General features: G+C 37.6%; 2 protein-coding genes across 2 annotated transcripts; one reads left to right on the top strand and one right to left on the bottom strand.

The window, feature by feature from the left end:
- Positions 1 to 4,767: 4,767 nt before the first annotated feature.
- On the top strand, positions 4,768 to 6,809 carry LOC126582426 (F-box protein At5g49610-like). The gene is made up of 2 exons (XM_050246577.1): positions 4,768 to 4,935; positions 5,177 to 6,809. The coding sequence occupies exon 2, from the start codon at positions 5,215 to 5,217 to the stop codon at positions 6,454 to 6,456; it is 1,242 nt and encodes a 413-aa protein (XP_050102534.1). The 5' UTR covers positions 4,768 to 4,935; positions 5,177 to 5,214; the 3' UTR covers positions 6,457 to 6,809.
- Positions 6,810 to 6,852: 43 nt separating this feature from the next.
- Positions 6,853 to 10,115, bottom strand: LOC126582425 (uncharacterized). Its single transcript, XM_050246576.1, has 3 exons — positions 9,826 to 10,115; positions 7,259 to 9,666; positions 6,853 to 7,139 (listed from the first exon to the last, which is right to left on the bottom strand). The coding sequence occupies exons 1-3, from the start codon at positions 9,914 to 9,916 to the stop codon at positions 7,059 to 7,061; spliced, it is 2,580 nt and encodes an 859-aa protein (XP_050102533.1). The 5' UTR covers positions 9,917 to 10,115; the 3' UTR covers positions 6,853 to 7,058.
- Positions 10,116 to 12,407: the final 2,292 nt, after the last annotated feature.

Here is a 12,407-nt window from a genome sequence, read left to right on the forward strand (position 1 = left end):
TGAAAAATATTCCACTTGCGCTCGCATTCATTGCTCTCCTCTTCCCTCTCCGTACACGACACCAACAAACCTAAATAATGCTCCTTTTACCGTCGGTCCTTGGACGTCGATTAGGATTGTCGACGACTGGCGTGTGAAAGCGATCGCAAAGTTTGTAGTTTCCAAGTATAACAAGGCGGTTCATAATACTAATTATAACTGGGTTTGGAACGGGCAGTAAGTTTTTTAGATTGTTTTCGACGGTAATGATGTTTGAGCAAACACAGGAGAGGGAGTATTTTTGGAGGATGACAAGACTTACTAAAGCTGGGGAGTGACAATTTAAATCCCAACAATTTTTGAATTCATGCCGGGTACCATTTTAATTAAGTGATGAGTTATTTATGATTCGGTTTCATCCTAAGCTCATTATGCTGGATTCATTTTCAACCGTTCAATTTTGATCCAAATGCTCACATATTGTTCGCACGCACGATCTGCACTTTTAAAATCGTGATGTTTTAATTAATCTAATCTAAACAACGAAGAAGCGAGTATCCGAATTGGAGCACATAGGGAAACAATGCCTTTTTAGTAAGAGAACGTTAACGAAAAGGGCTTACGCTAACTTTTATTTAATAAAAAACCATCTTAAACTATTATTTAATAAAAATAGCTTAAATTTTAAGCATAACGACACAAAACTTATCTTTCAGGCCCTACAAAAACTAAAACACATAGGCTCAACAAAAAGCCCAAACTAACGGTTACAATCCCAAAATCACTCCTCCCTCCTACGCCATTACTATCGGCATACCTACCCCTTCAAACCGCACCAAAACATCGAAACCTCCATTGCTCGAAACCTCAAGTTCTCAAACCAATTTCAACTTCGATTCAAGTTTTCAAACAACAATCTACACATCAAATCCAGAATTCCTCAACCTAAAAACTGCATTTGAAGACGAAAAACTGAAAAATTCGAGATATATATTTGCAGAGTCCAAATTGGAGAAACAAAGGTACGAACCTAGAAATAAGTTATTAAAAATGCTCTGCTGACAATTATCATCAATCCTGGTAGAAAAGACGTGGAGTTGTTCTTGATGGAGAAATAGCATATGTCTGTTTTAAGAACGGAAACTATGGTATGGCAACCAGTGGTGGAGCTATGTAGGAGGGAGGGGGCCGCCCTTTGCTTGCCAAAAAACAATCCCAGGAGCTAGTCCTAAGCCCCTCTGGTTCGGCCGGAAACTGGAAAACACGGTGGGTGACTATTCATGCTGCAGGTCCGCACCTCCGGTCCCCGGAATTCTTTCCTAAAACTCGAATTTCGCCCCTCTGCTCTGGTGCTCTGCGATGCGTTTTGGTTCTCTGGCAGAAGAAATGGAGCATTTGATGACGTGAAGAAATGGAGCACTTGGTCGAGGGAAGAGGGTTTCACTCAGTTTGTGCTTTTGGATTGGCGAAGAAAACAAAGTTCTTGCTTTGAAGAAAAATTGCTCTGGACGCGCGGCTTGGGTTTTTTCTAGGACATGTGGAAGGAAATGAGAGTACCAATAAATTAGGCCCATTAAACCTAACAAACAAGATAAAAGACGTGCAGAAATATCAACTGCTATCTAGTTCGCTTTCCAATACAAAGTTTTGGATCTTGTGGACTTTTTCTTCTTAGGATTAATCATACACCATTAACCATATAAATGTAAATCTTGGATGCACAACATCGGTAAGCAAAATCGAACTAGACCAAGAACTATACACTATTTATGAAATATGACCAAGAACTAGATACTATTTATGAAAATGAACCAATAACTAGGCACTATTTATGAAACCAGACTAAGAAAAAGACATTATTTATGAAACTGTGTCAATTACTATACACTATTTATGAAACTAGACCCTATAACTAGGCACTGTTTATGAAACATGACCAAGAATTAGGCACTATATATGAAACTAGACCAAGAACTAGGCACTATTTATGAAACCAAACCAACAAATAGTATAGTACCGTTCAATTTCATAAATAGTGTTTAGTTTCATAAACAATGTATGTGATGGACGTACGGATCCCGCGCATCAGGTCTTTTTTTTCTTTATACATTACAATTGTGTCATTTTCATTAACACTACTAACATTCTCAATGAAAACTGTGAATCCTACTCTTACCCTACACATTGCACACTCTCTGACGTCGTATAATTTTACTTCTACATTTTTTACTTTTTAACCAACTAAGTTATAAGTCTTTATTATTTTAGCCATATTTAAAAGGACAAATTTAGTAAAATTCGGGATATATGTATACTAATAGGATGTCTAGATGCTTATGTTGTCAAATTGTCAAACAGTACTATTATTGATTGTATATTTTTTTTATTAGAGTATGTTATTCTAATCCTTCTTAACATAAGGAGACACTATTTATGAAACTGGACCCATAATTAGACAATATTTATGAAACCAAATCAAGAATGAGACACTATTTCTAAAACTAAACTAATAAGTGAATTCTATTTAGGAAACTAGACCAAGAAAGAAATATTATTTATGAAACTAGACCAATAAAGAGACACTATTTATGAAACTGGACAAAAAATTAGGCATTATTTATGAAACTGAACCAAGAACAAGGCCATTATTTATGAAAGTGGACCAAGAACTAGGCACTATTTATGAAATAAAATCAAGAACTAGGCCACTATTTATGGAAGTGGAACAAGATCCATGCACTATTTATGAAATTGGACTAGTAAGGGGACACTATTTATGAAACTGGACTAATAAGTAGACATTGTTTATAAAACCCAATCAAGAATGAGACTCTATTTCTAAAACTAAATCAATAAGTGGAAACTATTTGTAGTAGTTCAAGGTCCGACATTTCCAGTCTCTTTGTTTCTTCGCCAGATCACATTTCTCAACTCACAATAGTTTTAAGTTTATACTTTGCTAATTACAAAATAATGTAGTCCTAGACGTAGACAAGTTAACTAGACAGTGTAAACATTCATATTCAAATTCTTTTTTATGTAACAATATTATATTAAAATATCGCTCGAACGGGAAATATTGTTACAAGCAAATCCCACATTTGCGGAGTTTGAGAGAAAAAGATGATTCCACATTTCCACTTGTGTAGCAGAGTCAATGATGATGATATATGTAATCACCATCATTATTAAGCATTGGTGATTTGGATAATAAAGGCAAATGTAATGGGCAATGTGGTTTTGGAACTTATTGAGACACATTTGGCAGCATCTTTCATTTCACTTTAGTGTAGAAAGACTGACTAGTCACCAAAGGCCCGCATAGACTTCCCAATCATTGAAGAACTCTCCTTTTTTGCATGTTTTGTCACAGAAGATAAAAGAAATTTAAAAAATATGGGGATCAATCATTTTCTTCGATCCAATCTCGAAACCCAGGTATCAAATCTTAAATCCCAAACACCCATTTGGTTTTTTTTGGATTACATCTTCCTATATGTGTTTTCTGATTGACAAAGACAGAAGAACAACAAAATATTACAAGCAACTGCATCATATCGAATCAAAACTTTGTTTTAACTTCTTCTGACTTCTTAATGTCATCCCAAAAACCAAAATTGCACTCTTCATCTGAGGATCGATAAGAGATTTGAACGAACATCCCGTCTCTTAGCTAGGGGGCCAAAAAGAGAGCAGTTATTAGTAATTAACAAGAATTGAAGGATTGAAAATGATTTCCAGTCTCCTTGTTTCTTCGCTTGACCTTCTTGCGCATTTCTCTGAGATTGTCGTCAACTATCAGCAGTTGGTTCCCTCTCGTCAACTTTGCATCCTCTTCTCCCTCCGATGATTTTGTCGCCATCTCCTCTTCTTCTATGCTTGATTCTTTGAACAGGAACAAGAAGAAAATAAAACCTAATTTGATCGAGTTCCTAAAGGCCAAAAATCCCTAGCTGGATAATAGAAAGCAATCAAATCAAAACCCTAAATTAAAAACTCTGCAAAAGTGAAGTGATTGGCCAAAAAATTTGTTAAAAAATCAACTCAGTTATTCGACATGACTAAACTAACGGAAAACAAAACTAATATAACCCAAAAACGTCAGGGGCAAAATAGAGAAATCAGTATGTTATTTTGGTTGGGCCATTTTAATTAGACTTGTTTAATATTGGGCTTTGTACTAACCATTAAATAAAGTTAGAATGTGGTTTTTCATTAAAACTCAAAATTTTCAAGCCCTTCCCATTAGTTTTCCTTTTTATTAGGGGGGTGTATTCAATTGAGAATGTGAGAGATTTTAATGGATTTATAAATCCATGGATTTTTATGGAGTTTAATTGATTTGTAGAGATTCCATATAAAATTTTGATTCAATTCCCTCGAAATCTCATGGGAAGAGGTGAGATTTGTGGATACTTAAAATACACTACGAAATCTCTCCAATTCCCTCTAATTCTTTAACTTTCTCAAATTCTTTAAAATCAATTTCTAATTGAATACACCTGGAATGTTATAAACTTATTTAAAATCTTAATTGAATACACCTGGATTTCTAAGGATTTTAATAAACTATTTTGAAATTCTAATTGAATACACCTAGAATTTCAGAGAATCACTTAAAATCCTAATTGAATACCCCTGGAATTATTAATTCCCTGAAACTCTCTCAGAATCCTAATTGTATACACCCCTCTTAAACTATGAGCCCACGTTCCTAAGTAATTATCCAATCAATTCACATTAAGGCCCAACAACCCAAATCATGACATGCAGATGCATTTACTTGTTGACGGTTTATTTACTTCTGAACGTCGGTTACAATTTACCCTTATCCAAACTCCACTCTCAGAATCCGTAGCGAAAACAATTTGGCGATCATGGATTTTTTAATCCTCTTTCTTTATATTTCTTGTGATTTTGCTCAACAAAATCCTCCTCCTCAATCTTACTGACCAGGTAAAACCCTAAATTTACAGCTTTCTGTTTAATCCCAGCAGAATTTTTCCCCCTTAAATCCCAATTTCTAAATATACGGTTCATAAATCCATCGAGTTAAAGTAGTTTCCTGCATATTTTGATTTAATTTCATGTTTTATTTTCTGATTCTGACTATGGTTAATTTATTGCTCAATTTATTGTATTGAAATTTGAAACCCTAAGTGTATAACTCTGATTGTATGTATATGTTGTTGTATAGTGAGAGGAAGCAGTAGATCGTTATCAGCAAGAGAAAATATGTCGACATTGATGAACATTAGTATTAATAATCTCCCCGAGTCCGTATTGGTTGAAATTCTTTGTCGACTTCCTTGCGCTAATTTCATTTTTCAATGCAAGTGCGTGTGCAAGCGTTGGTTCACTCTCATCTCCAGCCGTCATTTTGTTAACCGCTTTTTGCGTCTGCAAATTGATAACAAAATGCCGGTGGTACGCACTTTGATAAACCGCAATGGGGAGGAATTCCTTAACAGAATTCAGCCCTCTTCGGAAGTGATACCTCATATGTTGAAAAGGCTCCAGAGTTTGCACGGTTTGAGAAAAGAGCCAGTTGTGGTAGCCACTTACAATGACTTGATTTTGTGCTCTAATACCTTGTTTGATCAAACTGAATACTACATCTGCAATCCATACACCACGCAATGGGTTGCTCTTCCTCGCCCCCGTTGGGGACGCGACACCATAGGCCCCATGCCGGTGGGACTCATCTGCGACAGTCCTTACTATAAGGAGGACGGCCAGAATGACATTGTGGGGCTTAATGATAACTATAGGTACAAGGTTGTGAGAATTCTTCATCCTAATGATGAATTTAACTTTGATCCTGATGGATATTTCTACAACTTCAAGGTGGAGATTTTCTCTTCAGAGACAGGCAAATGGAGAGAGTTAGTTGTATCATCCCCACAAGGAATTATATATGACACTCTCGATTATATGGCCTTTGTGTACAATGGAGTTTTGTACTGGTCGGGTCACCGTGATGGCTGTTTTCTGGTTCTTGGTTTGGATCCGTTTGCTGACCAGGAATGGAGTTTCACTGTATTTGATTACCCTGAAGACGAGAATTTTGTAGTGGAGTGCCCAAGCGTATCTGGAGGGGTTGTGCGGATGAGTGACTTTCACAGAGATACCAGAACTCTGTATGTTTGGGATTTGAAAGAACAAGATGATGATTCTGTGGCTGAGGGCGGTAGCAAATTGTGTTTGAGCAAACAGGAGGTTTATTCCTTAGATCAAGAAATGTATCCGGATGATGCACAAGTCGTTCAGAGGCTAAATTTCGACCCAAATGACGAGGACATTTTTTATCTAGAGGTGGATGGAGATATCATCATGTGCAACATTCGTACAAGAAAGTGGTCAAAGATTGTGGAAAACACTACACTCGATCAACCTTTGTGGTTCTACTTGTTCGTCCTCCCGTGGTGGCCAACACCAATTCCTAGCCTACGACAGCCGGCCTCAGCCAGAGAATAGCAGAGGAACTATGAGGACTATTAAAGTACTAGACTCTTGTAGTAGCTTTCCGCAAGGCGACTTGTTTCTTTTAAGAAGTGATGTGTGACCGGCTTGCTGTGAATTTCTGTTATTCCTTATTATCCGCACTAGTTATTGTTTGCAGGAATGTTAACATCAGTTAAATCTGTGAATCTTCTTGCTTTGTGCTTGTAGAAATTTAGTTTTAGTGCTGCTATTGGTCATGTTCTGCTTTGGCTTTGCTTTTTATTAGTTTGTTATGAATTTGTGGAGCCTTTTATGGCTTTGCAGTACTGGTGGGGTTCTATACGCTCTTGAAGCGTTTTTGTATCAAACTTATAGTTGTCGGTGTCTTTGAAATGATTTTTATAATTTTGTGGCGTTTAGGAGGAGATATGCTGAAATATTGATTCAAATAAAAATATAGAAAATGCAAATGAAGAAGAACCAAATGCTAAAAGAACATATCAGATTCTCTCTCTATAAAAACTAGCATCACACAACCAAAATCATCCGGACACTCTTCAGTGGAAGAATGGTGAACTACAAAACAACCTAGCTGCTCTGTGTTAGGTCAGAATATAGATTTCCGCCCGGAAGATTCATGGAGACGTGACCGTTCGGTTGCGAAGTCTGCTTGATCGCCTCAGCGGAGTTGTAATTTCTCCGTCTTTACCACCCTCCTAAATTGACACAGAGAAAGAACAAGAAGAAATAATTAATTTTCATGATACGAATAAATTAGTTTCAAACGCACATATTTAATTTAAGCAAAAAATTTCTGCAACCGAAAAGTTCTCACCTTTTTTTTCTTCATGGCCATCTGAGGCGTACTAAAGCTTCCGTAGGAATGGGAATCCATGGACGAAAACTCTGACTCCGACGGCTGCACTTGAATAGAAATTGACTGATCTTTGCTCCCCAACTTTTTTGAAGAAACAGAATAGTTGTTTTCTTCACTTTCTGTCATCTTGTTTTTCATATCACAGGTCCTTAGAGAGCTGCTGACCTCTCCGACCACAAGCTCGCTGAGCAATTCAACTGTCAGTGCCTTGCTATGGAAATACTCTCCGGAAGCTGCCCCGGTTGAGTGCTTGGAAGACAGAGACATCCTTCTGAAAGATGAGTAAACATGCTCAATGCTGTCGTCTCCCCTACCAGGAAATGTCAAGGGCTCATAATACGGCTTTGAGGGCGGAGAAGAAATGTTCCCGTTGATTTTCTTCTGCTCTATTACCAGAGGTTTAGCAGAAGGACTTGCCATCACACGAGAATCCCTTTTAGTAGCGTTCCTTTGCTTAAAGCGAAACACTGACACCAAAGAGGCAACAATCACAGAAAATACAGAAACCCCAATAGCAGCTGCGTAAAATGTTTTCGATTTCATGAAATTGATCAGCTCCTCCCTCCAGTTCCCTTCTGCTTTTAAATCGGAAGCCTCATCAAAGCTTATATCATCGTTATCCATGGTCTCTGGTATAACAGGTTCTGCTGCCATGTCCATTATTTTCTCAAGTATTCCATCATTTTGCTCCGCTGCAACCTCTCCTTTTTCAAAAGCATTTGAAACATCAGACACTAAATTCTGATGATCAAAATCATCAGACATGGATGGTCCAACACCCTGCAACTCAGATTTCTCAACTATGTCACCAGAAATATCTTCAATATCTTCAAGTTGTGGCATCACCACTACTTCACCCAAACCATGAATTCCTCCTTCCTTTTCTTCTTCAATTTCTTCAGCTTGTGGCTTCACCACTTCTCTCATCTCATCAGCAAGTTCTACATCTCCCAAGTTCTGATCTTCAACCTTCGCTTCATCCTCAATATCTTCATCAATTTGCATCTCTTCTCCTTGAACGATAACCTCCTCGGTCCCCATTTCAATAGCTCCTTTAATTACTTCCACAAAACCCGTATGTCTTTCTTCTTTTTGATCCGAAAGATTACCTCTACTTTCAAGTTTCTTCAACAAAGCAGCTTCAATTGTAGAGTTCTGAGTGCTGCAATACGCATCGTCCATGCCTTCAAAGTGTGTTTGATGGTTCATTGGAGACATATATGAGGCAAAGAGAACTATAGCCAACAAAAGAAGTAAACTTTTTAATACCCCTTTCAATTTCCCGCCCTTCTCTTCCTCAACCTCCTCATATTCCTCCTCATCGCTTTCCTCATCGCACCCCTCAACTTCTGCATCACTTGCTTCAATGTCTTCATCACTCAACTCAATTCCCTCATCTTCTTGCTTAAGAGTCCCATCCAGACAAGGCGAAGCCAAAGAACCAGGACTTGTAACAGCACCAACTTCCTCATCAGTGGCTTTCTGGTAATCAAAAGAACCACTATCACTCAACTCGATTTCTTCATCTTCTTGCTTAAGAGAGCCATCCGGATGAGGCAAAGCCAAAGAACCAGGACTTGTAACAGCATCAACTTCCTCATCAGTAGCTTTCTGGTAATCAAAAGAACCACTATCACTCAACTCAACTTCTTCATCTTCTTGCGTAAGAGACCCATCTGGACGAGGTGAAGCCAAAGAACTAGGACTTGTGACAGCGCCAACTTCCTCACCAGTGGCTTTCTGGTAATCAAAAGAACCACTTGTACTGGTCCTGAACCCAACACCATTTTCTAGGCCAAGAAACAACTCTTGCCGCCTGTTGGGCTTGTAGCGGAGGAACTGAGGCCTCGGAGAGAGGTAATTGGTTACTGGGTCATATGGCCTTGAAGCCAAATCATTGGAAAGAGCCTCATCAGCATCATGGGATTGAAAACTTGGAGGGGATTTTGGCAAGGCTTGAGACAAAGAATGACTAACATTATCAATAGCTTTATGGGATTTTTCAACATGGCTATTCCAAAAATCTGGTTCAGAGGCCTCCATTCTTTCCCCTAAGATGTTCTTTCTTGAAGCAATGGCCATGCGTTTGGAAGCTGCAGATATGGATATGATTGGTGACGTGTTGTTCTTTGTCAATGGTTTCTTGGGGGTTTGAAGATTGGGGCTCTGCGATTTTTCAACATGGGTATTTGAAAAATCGGGTTGGGAGGCGTCGTTTCTTTCCCTTAAGATGTTCTTTCTTGAAGCAGTGGCATTAGATTTGGAAGCTGCAGATATGGTTGGTGACATGTAGTTCTTTGTCAGAGGTTTCCTGGGGCTCTGCTGATTGGAGTTACCCACTTGCTGACAATATTGATCGTTTTCGTCTGCATATTCGTGAAAAACACAAGTCTTGATACAAAAACTAAAACATCTAAACAATCAGAAGACTTCTAATGCTTCGTTTCGGATACGGAGAAAACAGGAATTACATCTTTCTATTAAAAACCAATGGAGAGAGAGAGAGAGAGAGAGAGAGAGAGTACCAGATGCAGAGGGCTTTGGGGTTAGAGGACGCTTTGGGGGTGTCGATGAAGAAATCCTCCTCCATTCCTTATCGGAAGATTTTACCTCCATTTCTTGCACTTTGTTTTTCTGGGTAAAAACTTTGAATTGATTTAGAATACGTGCATAATTTCTGGGGCTCGAAAGATGATATCCACAATGTACCAAAGTAGAGCGTTGGAGATGCGATATGACCGTTGGATGAAAGGTAGAGCGCTGGAGATGCGGCGATATGACCGTTAGAGATTACAATATATAACTACAGAATCCACATTTTGAATTTTTGACCGGTGGAATGCCTGCTTTGCAACGGTACCAAAGTATTTCTTTTTTCCTTTTTTAGATCTTTTACTTATTTCTTTTTCTTTTGGAGTGTGATATCCACATACCATATTTTACTTCTCACACACCTTTTTAATTTTTAATCGTCTGATCGGATGAATTGAAGAAGATTAACAAACATAAATTATCAAGGAGTGTAAGAAGTAAAATGGGGTGTGTGAATAGCACATCCATTTCTTTTTCGTCTAACTCTTATTATTAACTGTATTTTTTTCATTGTCGATTGTACACAAGTACCACTTAAACTTGTAAGCATGTGCACCAATATCACTTAACTTTTCAAATTCTTATCGAGGGAATTATCAAATTGGGGTTGTACAAACCACCAATTTTGACACCATATTGACTCAGGCAGTGTTATTTTGGAGCCAATTTGATTCTAGCCAATCCATGACTTTAATTGACAAAAATTTCCTTACAGGTGACATGTTTTAACGACAAAATTAAGGGAGATTTCATGAAAAGGGTTTGGGCTAATTTTATCTTAACAAAAAGCCATGCTATATTTTTTTTAATGAAAAAAACTTAAATTTTAATAAAGATTACAAAATAACTTAAATTTTAATGAAATGACACAATTTTAATATAAAAAAATTAAAAAAAAAAACCTGACCCACTAGATCCGCGCATCAATCACATACACTGTTTATGGAACTCAACATTACTACATTGTTTATGAAATTTAACGATACCACACTATTTATGAAACTGAACGGTACTATACTATTTATGGAACTGAATAATATTAAACTATTTATTGGTCCAGATTCATAAATAGTGCCTAGTTATTGGGTCTAGTTTCATAAATAGTGTATAGTAATTGGTACAGTTTCATAAATAGTGTCTCATTCTTAGTCCAATTTCATAAATAGTGTCTAGTTCTTGTGGTCCACTTTCATATGTAGTGCTTAGTTCTTGGTCATGTGTCATAAATAATGTTTAGTTCTTGGTCCAGTTTCATAAATAGTGTATAGTAGTTGGTACAGTTTCATACACAATGTCTTCTTGGTTAGTTTCATAAATAGTGTCTCTTTCTTGTTTTAGTTTCATAAATAGTGTTTCTTTTTTGCTCTATTTTTTTGTTCAGTTTTAGAAATAGTGTCTTATCCTGTTTCACTCAGTGTTCTAAAACGCGATCAAGGCAACGCCTAGGCACTGGGCGTTGAACCGCCGCCACGATTTTTCCAAAAATGTTCAATAAATTGGCAAGGGTATTAGGCGGTGTCTAGGCGGCCGACTGGGTAGGCTGGGCGGTCTCGACGGCGAGCTAGGCGGTCTCGGCAGTGAACTAGGCAATTGCTGGAAGAAAAAAAAACGAAAAATTTAACTTGGACTCTTTGGATTTCTTCACCGGAGCCAGCAACATTTTCAAGGATCTTTGTTGTGCTAGACTATGTTTTGGGAAATTTTGCAGGGCAAGAAGATGGGGAATTAGGCGGAGAAGACGATGGAGAATTGGGCGGAGCAATCGAAGAAGTGGAGCTTGTCTCTGTGAACTGAAGATGAAGGAAGAAAAAATGTTGCTGGCAAATTTCTGCAGTCATCTGTGAAGATGAGAGGAGAGAGAGAGACAGAGAGAGAGAGAGAGATAAACATTTCAAATGTAATGGTGCGGACTGGATCTCAAATCCAAGTCAAAATCTGATGGTTTTAATTAAGAAAACCATGGACTCTAGTGGTTTTAATAATGAAAACCACCCAAAGTGGACATGTGATGTGAAAGAGCAGACGGGTTGATGGTTTTAATAATAAAAACCACCACATAGTGGGCTTTTTATATTTTTAAAAGTGTGTTATATATATTGTGTGTGTGTATATAAATCTTATATAAATTATAAATTATTTAGATAATTTTTTTTTCTAGGAAAGCATATCATATATGTACATAAAACAGTCACATATATATGTTCTTCTATAAGAAATAACATATTAATCAATAATTATTTACATTTGATATAGTAAATTTAATTCATTCATAAAATATATAAGAAATTTACCTAAATCCACCTAGGCCGCCTACACCCCGCCTAGCCGTCTAGTCGCTAGGTGCTAGCCCGCCGCCCGACTAGTGCCTAGCGTTTTTTAGAACCTTGGTTTCGCTACATGCCTTGAGTACCAACCACCTTCATGGTGGTGATCATGGTGGTGATGCCCATGCCCATGGCGTTCTTCATATCCCAAATAAAATCCATTAGACCATATAACCTGCAAACAGAAACAA

Source organism: Malus sylvestris, chromosome 9, assembly GCF_916048215.2.
Source record: "Malus sylvestris chromosome 9, drMalSylv7.2, whole genome shotgun sequence".
In the NCBI taxonomy this organism is placed as follows: domain Eukaryota; kingdom Viridiplantae; phylum Streptophyta; class Magnoliopsida; order Rosales; family Rosaceae; genus Malus; species Malus sylvestris.

Excerpts from the sequence above, each read along its gene's own strand:
- LOC126582426 (XM_050246577.1), top strand. The coding sequence starts at position 5,215 with ATGTCGACATTGATGAACATTAGTATTAATAATCTCCCCGAGTCCGTA.
- LOC126582425 (XM_050246576.1), bottom strand. The coding sequence starts at position 9,916 with ATGGAGGTAAAATCTTCCGATAAGGAATGGAGGAGGATTTCTTCATCG. Across the intron at positions 9,667-9,825 it reads CCCAAAGCCCTCTGCATCTG|ACGAAAACGATCAATATTGT; the intron begins GTACTCTCTCTC and ends ACGAATATGCAG. Across the intron at positions 7,140-7,258 it reads TGGCCATGAAGAAAAAAAAG|GAGGGTGGTAAAGACGGAGA; the intron begins GTGAGAACTTTT and ends GTGTCAATTTAG.